Here is a 17,910-nt window from a genome sequence, read left to right on the forward strand (position 1 = left end):
TCCAAGTGCTCTGTGTGCTGACATACCACAAAAGTAATAATCATGTTTTACGCTGATGTAGTGACTTTTGTGCCCAAAGCTCCCCGCAGACCAGCCCTGAGGGCTGGGGACAGCCTCACTGAGCAGGTGAACTCCAGTGGGGCAGGACCAAACCACGGTCCTTGGCTCAGTAGTGATTTTGGGGACATTGCCTGCCTGCTCAGCGCCCTCCGGGCAGCTCAGGACCTAGGGGACATTTCCCAGAGGACCAGGGAGGACCACTGCCTTGCAGCTTGGTGTGTGCCGAATGGGTGCTGCTTCGTGGGTGCTCCAGGCGTGCAGCAGCTTTCTTGCTCCTGCACCCTCGGGTGCTCCTCGAGTGCAGCTCGGCTCCCGGGAGGAGCGGGGTTTTCTTCCCCACTGTCCCTCGGTGATGTTGGCTGCCACGGGCATCACTTGGGGAAGAGCAAGGAGGGGGGCAAAGCAGGAAATGTGGCCGGGTGACTAAAAATAAGGAATTAAACTCTGAGCAGGAGTTGTAAAATGGGCCAAAAAAATCCTGAAAAGCCATCAACCAAAACGAGGGAGCAGCCGAGCGGCGCCTTTGTAAGCAGAAGAGGGGGAGTGAGGGCTGAGCACTTTAAAACCGAAGAACAAGGCAGTTCTTTTGGGGCTAAACCCCCACAAACCCGCATCCCCGCACCGGCTGAGCACCGCAGCCAGGGCAGGCTGCGTGCTCTCGCCTTCTGCCCCCGGTGCAGCCCCGCCCGGGGGGCGCGGGGCCGGGGCGCAGCGGGGCGGGGAGTCCCCGGGGCCCCCCCGGGTTTCTCCCCCCGGTGCTCGGCGCTGCGCGGGGCGGAGCGGGGCGGGGCACGGCCGGGGGAGGCAGCGGAGGCTGAGGAGGCTGAGGAGGCGGTGGAGGCAGCATGGAGCAGGGGCTGCGGGTCTTCGACGGGCCCAAGGTGAGGCGGCTGCGGTGCTGTCGGGCTGGGAGCCGGCTGCGCGCCCTGCTCCGGAGCCGTGCACCGCGCACCGGGACCGGGCACACGGCTGGGAGCCGGCTGGGCGCCGTGCTCCGGGGCTGTGCACCGGCTCCGTGCCCGGGTCTGTGCCCCGTGCCCCAGGTCCTTGCACTGTGCACCGCGCTGGGAGCCGGGGCGAGCGCCGTGCCGTGCCGTGCCGTGCCACCCGCCTGTGCCGGCCGGGGTCTGTGCGTCCCGGGGCAGGCGAGGCGCTGGGATCCCCGCTGGGCATGGTCTAGGGAGTGGCAAGTCGCTGAGGGGTCCGGCAGCCCCACCGCTTTTTTGTTTTGTTTTGTTTTCTTCTTCTTTCTCTTTCAATCTCTTAAGCGCTCAGTTCTGTTATTCTTAAGATACCACCCCGGTGGTTGCTATCTGAGGGTGCTCCGCTGTTCCAGTCTCACTATTTGCTGTATAAATATCCCCCAGATAGGATCATCCAGTAACGTGTTTCTTAATCGGGTTATAAGAGAGGTGAGAGAAGATGAAGCAGGTGTGTTCAGCAAGAGCCACCCATCTGGTGGCAGAGCACTGCCTTTTCCATGGGAAACCTCTGCTCTTGGGTTGAGGTCTCGGGTAAGCTGGCACATGGGGAAGGGTTTTCTTCTTTGGGTGTCTTTGGGCTCCGTGGTTGTGGGCAGGGGCAGAGGAGACAGAAAGCAGCGTGGGGTCTCCCAGCAGCTCTGGGAGAACGTGAGAGGCAGCAAGCATGTGTGGTTTCCTGGGGAAGAAGACTGCCTTTGAAAACCTCAGAGCGTGGTTTTGAGTGTGTGTGTGTTTGTTTGTTTGTTTTAATTATTTTTTTTCCTACTGTTTGCATCCCCCACCACCCCTAAATCGTTTATCACTCTGTTTGAGCTTGCACCAGAGCAGCACGGTGTACTTGGAAAAGCCTCTGTGCACACGTCCGACACACGCCGCAGTCGGTTGCTGCCTGAGGTTTCCCTCCCAGGGGAGGAGACCCATCCACCAGCAGGCAAACCTTGATACCGAAATCCAGGGGGCACTGATATCTGTGAGTGGTTAAAGCTCTTCTCAGGCTGCTTCAGTTTTAGGAGACGTTGGCGTTTCATCAGCTCCGCTGAGAACAAAAGCTGTTGGTTTACCCCAGCGGTTTTACATTTTGGTCCAAAAGAAGCAAGTTAAGTTCTTCTTTCAGTCATGTTTCTTCCTGATTTTTCTGTGTGGGGCAGTAGGATGCAGAAGAGAGAGACCTGGGGAAACCACACCATGTTTGTGCGCTAAGGTCAAACTTGTGCTGTCTGCTTATCGACGGTTACGAGCCCGGATTTCATGAGTCAGGCAGTCCCTTTCAGCCCTGCGAACCTGCTAAGTCAGGACTGGGAAGAAAAAACGAGATCTGAAGTCAGTTAATGAGCCCTGATCACCCCTATTCATCCCCCGGGACCCCCTGCCATTGGGAACAGCCAGTTTTGTGCATTAGGGACGTTTCTGGTAGCCAGGCGAGGGGCCGGGGCTGCCGCCTGCTTTTTGGGAACGCACTGACTCCCAGCCGCTGCGGCAGGCAGGCAGGGAGCTGCTGGGGCTGCTGTGGGGTGACTTTGACCCCTGCTTATCGTAGGCCATAAAAAAGCAGAAGAGACTGAGGACACCAACCATCAGCCTCTTTCCTCTGAGGCTGGGCTCTCTGAACCCCAAGCAGAGCCCGTGTCCGCGCAGGGGGCCGGGGACACGTGGTGCTCATCCTGCAGGTCACCCTGCACCACTTCTGTGGGTCACCTGGGGGCTTTTCCTGTGGCTTGCCACCAAAACGGGGAGCCTGACACAGCTGAAATCCCAGCCCTAAAAGCCTCTTGCTGTAGCTGTCGGTGTCCCCATCAATGGCCAGCAGAGCCCCAGGTGACCTGACCCAGGAGTCACTTAAGGTGCCAGCTCTGCCATAGGGTCCTGTCCTCCAGCTGCATAAGACAGAGCAGCCTGGCTGTGCTGAGCAGATAGTGCAGGTATTTTGCCTTGGGTGCAAAGCTTAAAATAATAATAATAACTTGCTGGTAATTGCAGGGAGATAGGATCGGTCTTCCAGCACTCCCTGGCTGGGCACCCCTTGCCTTCACACTGCTTTGTGCAAGTGCACAAGGTCTCAGCTGGTTGCCCCAAGGAGGATGACATTTATTTCAGCACAGCCAGCTCAGTAGGGGCTGAGCTGCGGTGCTGGCAGCATCCTGGAGACCCCCGGCTGCATTGGGCTCTGCTGTGCTTTGAGCAGTGCTGTGCATGCTCGTGCTCCGGTACGCAGCGCAGGCACATTCCCTGATAACCCCATCACTGATGGCATTAATTGAGGCTGGTTGGTGCCGCTCGAAGGGCAAGGACTTTGGTTTTATTGCTCTGACGGCTTGCCTCCTTCCAGCCCCACATGGCTCAGGCAGGGACAGGGCACTGCTGTCCCTGGGAGGTGACTCAGAGCCCCCTTCTCTTATCAGCATCCCGTGGCTCAGCAGCACCAGGAGCTCCATGCAGGGAGACTGAGTGGCTCATGCCACGAGGGGAGGCACCAAACACCACTCAGCATCCTCCTGGCCAGCCACCAAAGCCACAACACATTGTGTGAATGCTTCCCTAGAAAGCACAAACACCTCTTGCATGGAGCAGCAGGTCGCCTGGGTCTTGCAGTCCAACCCCTTTCTCTTTTAAAGACTCAAACCCCCAGGTTTGTCCACCAGTAGGCATTTAGGGGTTTCATTGGGCTTGGGAATACCGTGTCTCTGCTGCCTTTACATCCCTCCTGGTCCAGCTTCACCTGTTGCTTCCAAAATAGGGGTTTATGGCAAGGTTATGAAGTTCACAGCTTAGCTCCTGGGAGTGTATCTCCCAGGAAAAAAAAATAATCTATATTTGGGGGAAAAAAATCTATATTTCAGGAACACAGTTCATTCTTTTTGCAGGGGTTAGCATTCATCTTATCTCTTGTGGAATTTTGATTACTGTTGTTCTCCCTTGCATCTTGACCAGTTAGAGCTGTAATCACTCCGTTATTGAAATCAATAAAGCAAACCTCAGATTATCACCTCTTAATGTGCTGATAAATAATCCTTACCAAAGTCACTTGCTAGGATTTTAAAGTGATGAAACCTCAGGAGCTGCCTGGCTTATCAATTAACATCTGCTAGAAACGGTCAAAATAAAAAGGCGAAGGTTTTACCCCGGCTTTAGGGCTCTTCAGCTTGTGCCCCAACCAGCTGACTGTGGTCATTGTATCAAAACAAAATTAAAGTAAAAGAACAAACACCTGGTACACAAACCCCTCAAGTGCCCCGGGCTGGATGGTGTTTTGCTCACTACATAGGCAGGCTGAGCAGCGAACTGCTCTGTCGCGGTCCGCTGAGCAAACCATAGAGTAAGAGAGAACTGCTGGGTTGGCTGTAGTTGGAAATGCTTTGAATGTTTACTTATTTTTTTTCCTCCTCATTTTACTACATTGAAAATAATCCGACTTGGAACGTGTTTGTTTGCAGTACTGTATTCTGGGTTTGAGTTTATTTTGAAGGTTATTAGGCTGGAAATAAAACATGACAATGTTTTCAGAAGAGAGAGGTCAAGCCAGAACCCTTAAAGCTTCACTTTGTTTTGCTTAAAGCCACAACATCTTGCTGATAACTGCCCTAGTGTGCCAGGCACTGGGCCTGATCTAAAACTGCTTATTTTTGCATAGAAACAGCAAGCACTGTTTGCTCTCACAGCCTTACTAGGAGTCCTGTGTGTTCAGAGCACATACGTTTGGGCATTTCGTGTCCTTTGAACTCATCACTTGGGCTTTGGACCTCTCTCTAGCAAAACTGGGGGATTTTATTGACTTGCTTGGGTCCTGGACCTAGTGTGGAGATCCCCATTAATGCACATGCCTCAGATCAATCGGAGGGCTCGGGGTGAGATCCGCGTGTTTGGGTCTGCCAGCTCTGCCTGGCCTCTGCTCAGGCTGCATCTCCTGGAGCCACAGCTCAGTGAAAACTGTTTCATCTTTATCTGGGCACTGGGCTTAAAGCAAGGTCGTGTCGCCCACTTCCATCTGCAAAAGTCTTAAGCTTTGTTTGCCCAGAGCAAACACAGAAGAAGGGAGCTGGGAGCTGCAGTGGAGCTCTGCAGCCTCCTGCGGACCCAGGGCTGGCAGAGCTCGCGCAGGAGACGGCTGGGGAGCTGAGCCTCATGTTCACCCTCATGGGCTTGCTTTTAATTCTTTGCCTAAATGTCCCAAGAATCTAAATAGCCCAGGTTAGCTGCCAGCTGCAGGAAATGACCCCTGGGATCAACCCCACAAAGTTTTGGCTTGAGTCCAAGGCTCTTAGCAGTTTGCTTGGGTACCTCCAGACCCCAAGAAATGCAAGTTCGTAGAGGATGAGCCTGCTGGTGTTAGAGAGCAGCCTTGCTGCTTTGCAAGCATTTCACCTGCAGCAGGAGGTGGCTCGCGTGGTGAAGGACACCACTTAATTTGTTGTCCCATTGTTGGAAGTGTCACGTTGGGATGTTCTTGTAGGGATCGTTCGAGAGATGTTTGGGGTATGCAGACCCCACTGGGTTTGGCTCGCTGGGTTTTCCTATCAGTGCGAGTGCGTCTCAAGCCTGTAACTGCACCAGAAGGTCACAAGGGCTGTTGAAAACCTCAAGGAATGGAGCTCGCGTGGTTTAGAAATTGGAATCGGAGCTCAAGAGTGGAAAACGTGCCAGGCGTCCACATCTGGCAGCGCGGATCGTGTCCACAGCCTGTTACTTTATCTGCTGCTTCTCAGGACATTTAGTCCTCGTAAGCAGAATTGCACAACTCCGGGCAGGGGGAAAGATCAAGCTTTGCCCTTTAAAAATCTTCATCTCTGTAGGTTCAGATCGTGTCCTAAGGGTAGGAGAAGTGACAGCAATATCCTTTTACAGCCTGCCGTGTCTGTGGGCATATTCCTGGCCCCTGGGCTGGCTGGCTGCAGCAGCACAGGGTTGGTGGCTCGCACTGCCCCAAGCCTGGTACCCACACTTTGCATCTCAGCATTTGCTGCACTGTTGCAGGCACTATCTCAGCAGTAGCTTTATGACCATCCCACACATCTTCCAAACCTGAGTGCTGCTGCACCCCAGCAGCCATGGACTTCTGTAGCAGTCCTGGTTGCTGAGAACCCCAACCATGAGCTGGGCACAAAGCACGCCTGGCTTGTACGGGGCGTTACGGGACTAGAGAAAATGTCCCTGAGTCACCTCTTACAAACCTATTTCCTAGGTGGTAATGGCCCCAGTTGTATCTTGTACAGTGTGGCAGTCTCTCTCTGGGTAGCTTAGTACTCAGATGCCTGAATTCACTGACATCTGAAAGACCTGGAATGAGCAAAGCTGGTCCTGCAGCCATTCCTTCCCAGTAACTGCTTTGTGCTTCATTGTCCTTCCTTTAATGTATATAATATACATGTATGTATGGTAGGCTATTCTGTTGCTTAAAAGCAGACAGTTCTGGAAATAAGATCTAGCTGTAACATTTTACAGCTAAGATTTTCCTTCCCAGCTCAACTTCCAAATTACATTTGTCATGTATTTGTCATGTCCCTCCGAAGTCACAGCTGACTAATGGAGAAAGCTGGCTCTTTTCTATGGTGCCTCTTCCAAAATGCATTGTGTAAGCAATAATAAGGAAACAGGATTGAATTCATTTACTGTCCCGTTTTAACTTAACCATTTTATTTTGAAAGAAGCTTGTGAGCACTATGGGACAGCTCTTGTCCTTTTGCTTACAGCACCTTGTATCTTGGGACTCTGTGTAGCGTTAGAAATCCTGCAGGCTGTGATAATGCCTGGTAATTACCAATAAACCCAGAGCAGATTCGTGGAAGTGAAGCCTGACTTCTTGTGTAATGACGCTCCTATCAAGTTAATTGATGCTTGTTTGAGGGTCGGTATTGCTGTTGTTGTTTTCAGATCTTCCCAAACTCCAAGCTATGCAAGCTAAGTATGGGTAGGGCAGTTCCCGAAGCAGTGTGCAGATTACTGAAGACACAAGAAATTTGAAAGATCTCTTAAATCTGTGACCTGCAGTAGGAATAAGAAAATAATTGGACGATACTTAGATATTCAAAAATAATCATTTTTAAATGGTTTTGCACTTCCTTTTCATGACTTTGCCCTGTGTTAGCTGCATTTATGCCTGCGTTAGCACCACCCACCTACCTGTAAGCTTCTGCTGCAGCTCTAGGAGTACAACACTGATTTCTCTTTATTTTACTGCAGGTAGAACTTCACATCCACCTGGATGGAGCCATTAGACCAGAAACAATCCTATACTTTGGCAAGTGAGTATCTGGGGGAAGAAAGCTGTGAGTAATGGGTTAGCTGTGGGTAGCTGGTTAGCTTTGGCTGAGTAACCAGGGTGAGGACCCGGCTCCGTAGCTGGAGGCAGAATAAACTTAGGATTTCCTCCAGTGAGATTTCTGAAAAAGCAAAGGTACTGAAAAAGCAGATACGTGCCGATCAAGGATGCGTCAAGCCTAGAGACTGCAGAAAACAGCTGTTAAGCACAGCTCTGGTAATTCAGGGAAGAAGTCAATCTGGGGAGGGTGGGCAGTGGTTTTGGCATCCTGTGAGCCTAGTGGGTCCTGGGCAAAGTGATCCTGGGGGAGCTATTCTTTCTAAAGCTGCTTTTTCTATGGGGAATGGCCACAGATTCATCAGTCGAATACAGAGGCCAGGTTGAAGACCCTTGCTCACTGTTGGGTCAGGTTGCTGCTGCAGGGCTGCGGTGTGGGGATGAAAGTCCCTGTGAGCAAACAAATGGGGTCCCTGCTGCTGGTGCAGTGCCTGGCAGGGCAGCAGGGGCCCGGAGGCCCAGGAGACAGCACCTGGCTGAGGATCCCCTGCTCCTCACTTGCTTAGGGCAGGAACGTTGGTTCCCCAGGAGCATGCTGAGCTCCCTCCTATTTTTAAGCAGCCCAGCGCTGCCAGCCCTCAGTGCCCAGCTGGGGTGGAGCAAGGCTGTGCTATTTGCAGGCTCTAAAACAAGTGTGTACACAAACCCCAAAGCAAAGGGGCAGTGCAGGACACTGCCTTGCAACCTCACCCTGGACACACAAAGCTGTTTGTGGTCTGTTTTTAAAGGCAAAGAGCTGGGAATCAATTTACCAGGTGGTGGCTGGACACGTACAGGTAGCACAAAGCTGCTGGGATGCACGAACTCCCAGGGGCAGCCCTGAACTCTGCAGTTCTTGGGGGTTTGGGCTCCACAGCAGCTCCAAAACCATGGTGGCCACATCCACCGCCCTGCTCTGACAGAGAGCCAGCCCCAGCATCCTCGTGCTGGGGGTCGTCCCAAAGCACCATCACCGCTGGTGATTCTTTGGGGGTGTGTGGAGGGGGGCAGGAGAGCAGCTTGGCTGCGGGGCTCCGTGTTTAGTGTCTCCCTCGGCAGAGGAAGAGCTGAGAGCTCCCGGGGCACACGGCAATGTGTCACTGCCGTGGAAAGGGCAAGGCGGGGGGGAAAGCTGATGCCTTGGCAGCAGTGAGCAGCCCCCGCTGAGCGCCAGCAACTTAATCCCGACAGATTGCCTTTGAACGCTGCGCCCGGGGCTGCTTTCCTTTCTGCCCGAATGGGGAAACGAGCAGCACTCACTCAGCCCAGGATCAGCGGCGTTTGGGCTGCTTTCCTGCGGATCGCTTCTCGGGACAGCTGCTGGCAGCAGGTTGCTGGACTTGTGGCTGGGGTTTGGTCTCCGTCAGCAGGGGGACATCCATCAGCCGGCCGTAACTCATCGCGGCAGCACCGGGAAGGAAGGAAGGGGGATTAGAACCAAATGTCTCGTTGTTATTCCCAATTTTAGGCTGGCGTCCGCGGGCAGGTGACGTGGTGTGGGGATGGTGAAGAGCTTGGGTGGGCTTCAGCACCCACAGCCCCCTGGTGGGAGCTGCTGCTGGGGCCAGGCTCCCCCGCAGCAAAGCCGGGTGGTCCCGAGCCCACGCACCTCCCTGTTGTTTCTCAGGCCCTTGAGCCTCCATAAGTAGAAATTAACTTTTCTAAGGAATGTTGGCAATTCTAGGAGGGGGAGATGCCAAGAAATAACGCAGAGCCCCTTCCGAGGAGCTCCATCTTAAGCCTGAAATGTGGCCTCTGGCCCCGCTCCCGCTGGGTCACCCTGGGCTTCCATCTCGATGTGCTCGTGTTTGTTTGGTGTCTTGGATCGTTGTGCTCCCTGCGGAGATCCAGGGCCACGTCTGCGAGGAGCTTTTGGAAGGACAGCTTGTGCCATATCTTTTCTGTGAAGAAACAGAGGCCGATGCTGCCAGCTAAGGCCGCGCTTAGAGACCTCTTCAAAACACGATAGCCTTCCCCGTCGGTAAATCATGACTTGTTTTCCAGGAAAAGAGGGATTCCTCTCCCCGGTGACACTGTGGATGAGCTCTTGAAGCACATCAGCTACAATACGCCGCTGTCACTTCCTGAGTTTCTAGAGAAATTTAATTACTACATGCCCGCCATCGCGTAAGTGCCCGCTGCCTGCTTGTCCGCGCTTGGTGGCGTCCCTGCGGGTCCCCTCCTGGTGCCGGTGGGTGACGGGTCCCATCGCTGTCCCTGCAGGGGGGACCGCGAGGCGGTGCGGAGGATCGCATACGAGCTGGTGGAGACAAAAGCGAAGGAAGGTGTCGCCTACGTGGAGATCCGCTACAGCCCTCACCTCCTGGCCAACTGCTCCGTCAGCCCCATCCCCTGGGGACAAGCTGAGTGAGTGACCCCCCCGAGTACCCCCTCCATCCCTCCACCCCATCCCACCCCATCCCAGAGGGGCAGCAGGGCAGGGCCGTGCCGATGGATGGGCTCGGCTCCGCTTGGCTACCCCATCATCCTTTCTTCTGAAAAGCTGCAGGGAAGGTGTCACAACGCAGTCAGATGTAAAGACTAATAATTTTTTTTCCCCTCTCACAACTTGCCACAGCGCGTTAATTAGTAAGGTTTCGTCACGGCCTTTAACTTAATTGCCCCATACCTGTACGTGCTCCGGCCTGAGCTCCTCAGCTAGCACCCAGGAGCTGGGACCCGTGTGGGTGAGCCGGCACCTCTGGGTACCCAGGGCTGCTCGCTCTGCCGGTGCAGCCAGCTCTGGCACTTTTCTCTCCCTGCCCTGTCCGTAGCGTTTTTCCTCTTGTAATACCTCTGCGTGCTGTCGTGTTTTGATGTGCCTTGTCGCAGGCACTTAATTCAGCATGTGCGAGGCAGCTGCGCTTGAGCTGTTGGCTGAAGCCATTCCCCTTGCGAGGGAAAGCCGGGCTCGGAGCGGGATTGCCTGCCTGCAAAGCAGAAGTTTGAGCCAGCGGGCAGTGTTGCAAGGGGCTGGCAATCTGCTCCCTTGTTTAAATGTCACCCCCGCGCTGCTGCCTGGTGCTCATTGAATCAGTGTTGGGCTTGGCGGCGCCTTGCAGGACGTGTCGTGGTGGCTTTGGGTGTGTTGTGCTCGCCACGCCGCAGGGAGCTGTGCAGCCTAATGAGCTCTCCTGGCAAACGAGAGGCTCTTGGGCTCAGCTCCTCGGGGCGTTCACTTGGACAGACGCTGACCAAAGCCTCAACTTGCCCCTGCAGGGCTCGCTGGCCAAAACTTGGCCCAGGCGCTCTGCAGGGCAGCCACATGGGGGGAGCCCTTTGGACGCAGAGCTCCCTGGGCACCTACTGCTGCAGAAGTGCCCAAGCAGCAGTGGCACCTAATTCCCTGAGGCTTTTCTAAATCTTCCTGAACGTGTCCACATGGCGTGGGTGCAAAAGGTGCTTGTTTGCTTGGGGTGGTTCTATTGGGTTCCAGGAGATGCTACCACCAGCGGGACCTGGGCTTTGTGGGGTCTCTGACTGGTCCCCGCAGCTCCTGCCCGCCCGCCCAGGCGGTGCCCAGCCTCTCACCACCACCTCTTCTGCCCCGCAGGGGAGACCTCACTCCGGATGAAGTTGTTCACCTCGTAAATCAGGGACTGCAGGATGGAGAAAGGGATTTCCACATCAAAGCCAGGTCTATTCTATGCTGCATGCGCCATATGCCAAGTAATGTATTGCAGCTCCCCTGCTGCTCTGCTCCCCTTCCCTGACGCGCGGCGGGGGGGGATGTCCCCTGGGTTCAGGTCAGGTCCCTGCGGAAATGTGGGGAAAGCACCGGCCCCGTGGCCCTGTGTGTGACGTGGGACCACATGGTGCTGAGAACGGGCTGCTCTTTCTGGATCAGGGTCCTCTGCTCCCTTACCTTTTGTGAAGTGAAAGCAGGGCTGTAGGCGCAGCCAGCGTCAGGAGAGCTAGCTGGAGGCCTTGCTAAAGGGACACAGAGCTCCTTTTTGCCTCTCCTGCTGGAGCTGGGATTTCTGCTCCTGCCTTGCTCCCTGCCCAGGGCTCGGAGCTCTCCTTGGGCTGGCTGAAACTGCTGCCAAAGCCAGCGGTCACATCTGCCATGACCATCCCATGGCTCTGGAAGAAATGGTCCCAGAGGAGGGCCAGGCTGATGTCCCACAGCTCTGGAGGCAGAAATTAAACCTTCCAGCTCACCATCATGCCGCTGCAGCAGCACGTGCCTTAGTTAGCTCCAGTGTGGGTTAGCCAGAGAATCTGCTGGCTGCTAACTCACTGTTGGTTTAAGCTGGAAAAACAAGCAAAACATGTTTAAATCACAAATATAAAGTGTTATTCCTAAAACCAGCAGCTCTGAAATTCTTCCGTGTCATTCTGTGTCAGGTGCTATGACACAGAATAGAAAAAAAAAATAATTCTCAGCATTTTGTTGAGCTGCTGAGCTTTGTGAACGTTTGCACCTAAGGAAAAGTATGGACAGAATGAGTTGCATTACACCGTTGTCTTACACTGAAACTTTGCTACAAATGCCTTCAGATCCTGACAAATTTTAGGCACGTTTAATAGGGCAAAAAGTTTTTGTAACAAACACACAGCTAATTTGTTCCTAGAAATACAAAGAAAATATATTCCTGGAAACTGGAAGATTTGAGGGTGTCCAGGTAGAGATAGGGGGGAAAAAAAAAAAGGCCAAACAATAATCTGAAACCCTGACCCTTGGGTTTTTCTGGTTTCTAGGAAGAAAACTTATTTCTTTGTAGAAACTGGAAGCTGTGACCCTGTCCCACATGTCTGTGGGGGCAGCCAGCAGCACGTGCAGTGTGCGCTTGCACAGTGGCTGAGTTCCTCCTGCAAACAGCTGAGTCTGCGTTTTTGTGCATGTGCTACCTGAAGAGGTGGCTCTGGGCACAAACTCGTCCTGGGAAGCCACCCCAAAACTTGGGAAGTGTTGAGGGAGAGGCAGAAATACCAGCAAGAGCTAGCTACGTCGCAGTTATCAATGAAATAATGGCTCTGACCTGGCGAGTTCGAAACTGGTGATAAAAGAAGTTGTGGTTGCACCCATTTTCTTGTGTGTTCGTATGCCTTCAGGACTGTATGTGCACAGCAGGTGCTGGTTAATTATTAACTCTGCAGTTTATCTCTGTTTCTTGGCCTTCTTGCTAAGGCTAGGTGAAGTATCAGCTAATAGATGGGTTTGCTTTGTCAGAGATTATACTGCATCCTGATCAGAGATAACTCCTGGGTGGTTGTTGGCCATTTGTTACTCTCTCCCACTGATGCCAAAAAGATAAAACCGTGTGTTAAAGGTCAGCCTTTCAGGAGGTTGTGCAGCTCCTTTTCGCCAGAAGTAGCATCCCTCATCCTGTCCGGGGGAGCGGAGGATGCTGTGCAGCAGGGCAGGGTGACTGCTGCGCAGGGAGCCTCTGGAGGTTCCCCAACTATTCCATGACACCACACCGTGAAAGCACGTTTTTTTTCTGTATTTAGAAAAAAAATCTCAAAGTGTGACTATACAAAAGCTTTATCCTGAATCCTGCTGATGTCTCTTCCAGGCTGGTCTCCGGAGGTGGTGGAGCTCTGCAAGAAGTATCGAAACAACTCTGTGGTGGCCATAGACCTGGCCGGGGACGAGTCGCTGAAGGTGGAGGATACCTCTGGCCATAAGGAGGCTTACGAGGTTTGTCGGATAAGCTTCTTAATAGAAGCGATAAGAAAGCACACACTGAGTTATTCCTGGCTAGGCGACATGCAGCACTGTATCCAGACCACAAAGCAGCTGGGAGAGCTTAAAAATTGATTTTAGCAATTAAAAATATTTTGTTAAATAGCAAAGCTACTCCCATCTTATATCTCAGTGATTAAAGGCAGACATCGCTGCCTAACCACATCCTGAGAGCTGGAGCTCAGTGTGCGGTGCCAGGCACATCAAGCCAAAAAGCCCCAAGGCTGCCGAGCATCACCTCCCCCTGCCCCAGCAGCTTTAAATCCCCCCACGTGGCTGCTGCTGGAGTAGGAAGAAGCCCCACAGATGGGAGTTGCAGTGAGTCCATGGGCAGAGGCCAGTGGGTGGAGGAAGGAGCGCCCCGGGCTTGCTGCCCCCGGGGAGGGGACAGCCCAGTGCTTATTAAAAAACCTCGGAGAAAGGCTGGGAGCTTCGTGTGGGAGGTGACCCAGCTTTTTGAGTGCTGCTGCTGGCCTTACTGTCCTGACCCCTCGTGGGCTGGGAGCTCCGGGAGCCGAGCCTGCTGGCTGTGCCGGAGCTTTTCTCACCTTGCCCTCACACCGAAGCGTTTCCTCCCTCGCCTTTCAGGAGGCCGAACGATGCGGCATTCATCGCACTGTCCACGCCGGGGAGGCTGGGCCGCCTGCCATGATCAAAGAGGTATGAGGAGCTCGGGGCACTGGGTTTGGGAAGTCCCGAGGGGTTTCGGTGTTCAGGTGGTGGGCAGGGAGCTGGGCTGCGGCTCGGAGGCTGTAGCTGCTCCCCCGTGCTCTCCAGGCGGTGTATCTCCTGAAGACCGAGCGTATCGGCCATGGCTACCACGTGCTGGAGGACCCTGAGCTCTACAAGGAGCTGCTGAGAACCAAGATGCACTTTGAGGTGAGGACGCCCCGCGGTGGAAGCCGGGTGCCCCGAGCTCCGCGGCAGGAGCGGCGCTGGTGCCTGGCTGCTGGCCGGGCTCTGGGCCGCACAGAGCACACAGCGGCTCACAGCAAGTATGTGGCAGAGGAAACGGATCCTGTTCTGGCTGAGGATATGTTTTGGACAGCTTATTTGCTGATTTATGGACCTCAAGCCTGCAGAATTATCCCACAAAGCAGGCTGCGGTACCAGAGCATGGCTGGGTGGAGGGTGGGAGCTCCCCAGGCTGTGAACAAAGCCCTGAACCTCCGTCTGGTTTGCCTGCTCGCCGCTATCTGCCTTCACAGTTGCAGTTCAGATCTGTGTGGCTGATGCTGTTTTCATGTTTCTTTTAACTCCCCCAACCAGGTCTGCCCCTGGTCCAGTTATCTGACAGGAGCATGTCTGCCAGACTTCAGGAAACACCCAGCCGTGCAGTAAGACGCGCGCGTAACGTTTAATCTCAAAGTCATTAACCCAAATCCTGGCTACTTATAGCTGCTTTATTGCTGTGTGAGGGAAATGCAAACCACCTGGGACAATGTGGTACGTCCCTGGGGTGTGGGTGAGTGGGTGGGTGCCCGGACCCACATGCAGCAGGTGCCCCGCACTCTGCTCCTTGCTGCTGGGAGGATTTTGCTTTTACCACATCTCACCCTTTGAAGTGCATGAACTGCTTCACCCACCATTTTTATATTCCCTTACAGATTTAGGAAGGATCGGGCTAACTATTCGATAAACACCGATGACCCCCTCATCTTCAATTCCACCATCGACACAGATTACAGCATAACGAAGGACTACATGGGCTTCACCGAGGAGGATTTCAAGAGAGTGGTAAGCTGGCCTCAGCTGGTGCTCTGCAGGGGTCCTGGTGAAGCCCAGAGACATCTGCTTGTTTTCTTTATAAGCTGAAGAGTTTTCAGGGGAAATAAAATCTTGCTGGGGGTGCAGCGAGTTGGAGGGGTTGAGCATGGCTTCGTGCAGGGGGGGCACTGGGGGTGGCAGCCCTCGTGTGGCTGCTTTGGGCTGTGGGGAGAACGGGTTAGGGTAGAAATGGTCCAGAAAAGTCTTCAAAACAGATCTGAACTGTAGGAAGGAAGCTGCCTGTTGCTTTTTTTTTTCCATGGATTTGGAATTACAGGGAGGTTATTTCAAGGCCTGGCCTGAAAGTCAGTAAGGTTCAGCATGCACAAAAGAGCTTGCTTGTAAACTGAACTGAAAACAAAGCGACTGCTGGCTTGGTGCGCAGCCACTTGTGTGTTTTCAATACATCCACAAACCTGGCTTTATCTATTAGTTTTCCGAATTACTCACCCGAGGCAGAGAGACAGGATAACTGTTGGGGGTTTGGCTTATCCGTGTACCCAGGGAGCTTTCCAGGTTAGCGTTCAGTCATGCTCATGACTGCCACCTCCATGTCTGCAAAGACACGTGCTTGGAATTGGAAATGCAGGGTGCACTGAAGGGTGTGCTGTCCTGCCTGGAGCCCCCCAGGGAAGGAGCCCCGACTGCAGACCTGGCTCCCCAGGTGCAGGAGAACAAGGGCAGCTCTGAGCCTGGGGTCCCTGGCTGCCTGCTGTTCTTTGCTGCCCTTGCAAAAGCCGTCCTGGCTCTGTGTAACGAAGGAAGGTCCCTGGAGATGCCCTTGTGCAGCTGGGCTTTGTCACAGCAGCGTGCGTCAGGCTGCCTGCACCAGCTGTGTTGGCACAAAGGGACACCTGGTGTGTAGGAACAGCTCTAAAGTGTGTACCCTACAAACTCCAGAGTATTGAAAGGCCCCCTCCCTGTGCTTGCCCTGTTCCTTTTGGGGTTGTTGTTGGTGGTGGGCCAAAATGGTTGCCCTGGGAAATGAGGCTGTGGAAATGTATCTTGGAGTGGAAACTTCACCTTCCCTGGCTCACTGATGGTCAGAGAGAGGTTTGGATGTGTACAGCGACATCTTCATCTCCGATGTGCCTTAACGTCTCCCTTCTGTTCCCCATCTGCCTTTCCAGAACATCAACGCAGCTCAGTCCAGCTTCTTACCCGAGAAAGAAAAGCAGGAACTTCTCAATACGCTGTATGAAGCCTACGGGATGGTGCCCAACGCATCGTGATGCGTCCCTGCCAGCCAGCGTGGAGCCGTGGCCCTTCTTCGTGCGTGCTCAACTCTCCTCTGGGCTGTGGGAGCGCCAGAAGGTGCCTGGGGTCAGTCTCCATTCCTGGCATCCTGTGTAAACCTTTACAGTGCTAAGCAGAATCAGGCTTCAATCACACCCCCCCCACCACCCCCATGAACCGTCTCCCAAATGGACATCCAGCTTCCTCTGCTGCTGTGCACGCAGACCCTAACACCTCCCTTCGCGGCTGGTCCCTCTGTACCATAACCGAGAGCAGAAGGACCTCTTGTGTCCTGCTGACCTGCCTTAGCCCTTGCCTGTGGTGCAGAAATAATCTCCTCTGGCTCTGACTGTCAGGGTTAATCTCCACCGTTCTAGGAAAAAGGTGTGCCAGGTCTGGAGTGAGTAGGTGTGAGGGTTTATCCCCATCCGTGCGGGTAGGGAGCTTTGGCTGCAGCTGTGTTTACCTGTGGTTAGTCTTGTGCTAACAAGCCCAGGACAAGAACAAACTGGAAGCTGGTACACAGGTCTGAAGGTGTTTTGTTTTTTTTAATATATAAAAAAAGGCCTTTTTTGGCATCCTCCCTCAGCTAAGGAGATGTGTGTATCAGGCCTTACAACGTCGCTGCCGCAGAAGCACACCCCGTGGGCTGCAGCTGAGCTCACAGCTGACCGTGAGCGTGCTCACACATGCATAGGAAGTTGGAACGGATTCTTACCATTTTGGGCCCAAATCTGCCTTCTGGGACTTTCCCAGTTTTGTACTCAACCTAGACGATTGCTGTAAACTGCATTTTGCTCTTCCTGCATCCTTAGAAAAATTGTGCTCGATTGCCTGTTTTAACCATTCTGCTCTTTTCCTGATGTGACATAATCTTACGGCACTATTAAACTCAGTGATTAATAAGCTAGGGCCCAATATCAAATATTGACTCAGGTCCCATCTGAATTGCTTTTCTCGCTTAACCACAACACCGGCTAGGAGTCAGACCTTCAGTTTGGTGGAGAACTTGCAAGGAAATATTCACCAAAATTCCTAAGCCGTTTTGGTGCATTACAGTATTTTTACTTACTATGCAATAGAGCCATGCAGCCAGAGAAGTGACAGTTTTCCTGACATAGAGCTCCTCGATGCACATGAGGAGGGAGCGTGGTGTGTGTGGCATGCCTCAGCATCCCAGGTGTCTACAAAGGTGCTTGCTCCAAAGATACTACACCAAAAAGTTGCCTTTGGTGAAGGGCCGTGGTGGTCCTGGACAGTGACTGCTCAGCCTCAGCCAGCAGCAACCGAGTGCTGGGAATGTTTCCTTTCTTTCTAGGCTTCCATATTTGTCTTCTGAGTAAAATACTCGTCTCTGAAATACGTGGTGCATACACCTAGATAGATAGGAGAGAGTGAATTTCTTCCTTTTTTTTTTTTTTTTTTTAAAGCAAATGATAAATCATCACTTTTAAGAATATGGCTGCTGTTGGAGCCAGGCTTTTTTGAGTTAATTTTTCTCCAAAATTTGTTTCTGAAGAAGCTGCTTGTTTGGATTCTGGACAGTTGATTGTTAATCCCATTTAATAAAATAACAAATTTATATTAAAACAGAAATCCTCTCGCCTTTCTGCTCAAGGGACACCAGTAGGAGCCGTGTTCCATGGGCTGCAGTGTGAGCCATTGTACCCCTGCTGGAGGCAGAGGGGTCAATCAGTTGGTGTGGCAGCCCAATTCCTGCCTCCTGCTGCTAGCAGGTAGCTTTGAAAGTTTTAATGTAGGGCACAGAAGAGGGAAGGTACTCGTGCTCCCTTGTTAGACTTGCAAGCTGGATTTATTGATGCAAGTTGTTCCAACCTCGTGTCTTTTCAGTAACCACAGAAATGCGTATCTTACCCCTAGAAGCA

General features: G+C 53.2%; 1 protein-coding gene across 3 annotated transcripts in view; it reads left to right on the forward strand.

Annotated features, from left to right (window-relative positions):
• Positions 1–841: 841 nt before the first annotated feature.
• The window catches only part of ADA (adenosine deaminase), a 31,701-nt gene continuing 14,632 nt past the window's right edge, over positions 842–17,910 (forward strand). For 2 of the 3 annotated variants that reach the window (XR_014698452.1, XR_014698453.1), the window contains exons 1-11: positions 842–941; positions 7,218–7,279; positions 9,337–9,459; positions 9,556–9,699; positions 10,886–11,001; positions 12,852–12,976; positions 13,610–13,681; positions 13,799–13,900; positions 14,291–14,358; positions 14,629–14,758; positions 15,919–16,111. Coding sequence is in view for 1 of the 3 variants with exons in the window: in XM_084537728.1 (XP_084393854.1) it covers positions 906–941; positions 7,218–7,279; positions 9,337–9,459; positions 9,556–9,699; positions 10,886–11,001; positions 12,852–12,976; positions 13,610–13,681; positions 13,799–13,900; positions 14,291–14,358; positions 14,629–14,758; positions 15,919–16,020 (1,080 nt within the window). In the remaining 2 variants the exon portion in view is untranslated. Of the gene's footprint in view, positions 942–7,217; positions 7,280–9,336; positions 9,460–9,555; positions 9,700–10,885; positions 11,002–12,851; positions 12,977–13,609; positions 13,682–13,798; positions 13,901–14,290; positions 14,359–14,628; positions 14,759–15,918; positions 16,931–17,910 lie in introns of those variants that run through there. The other variant, XM_084537728.1, reaches the window with a different exon arrangement.

The sequence above is a fragment of the Aythya ferina genome, assembly GCF_964211825.1.
Source record: "Aythya ferina genome assembly, chromosome: 16".
Lineage (NCBI taxonomy): Eukaryota > Metazoa > Chordata > Aves > Anseriformes > Anatidae > Aythya > Aythya ferina.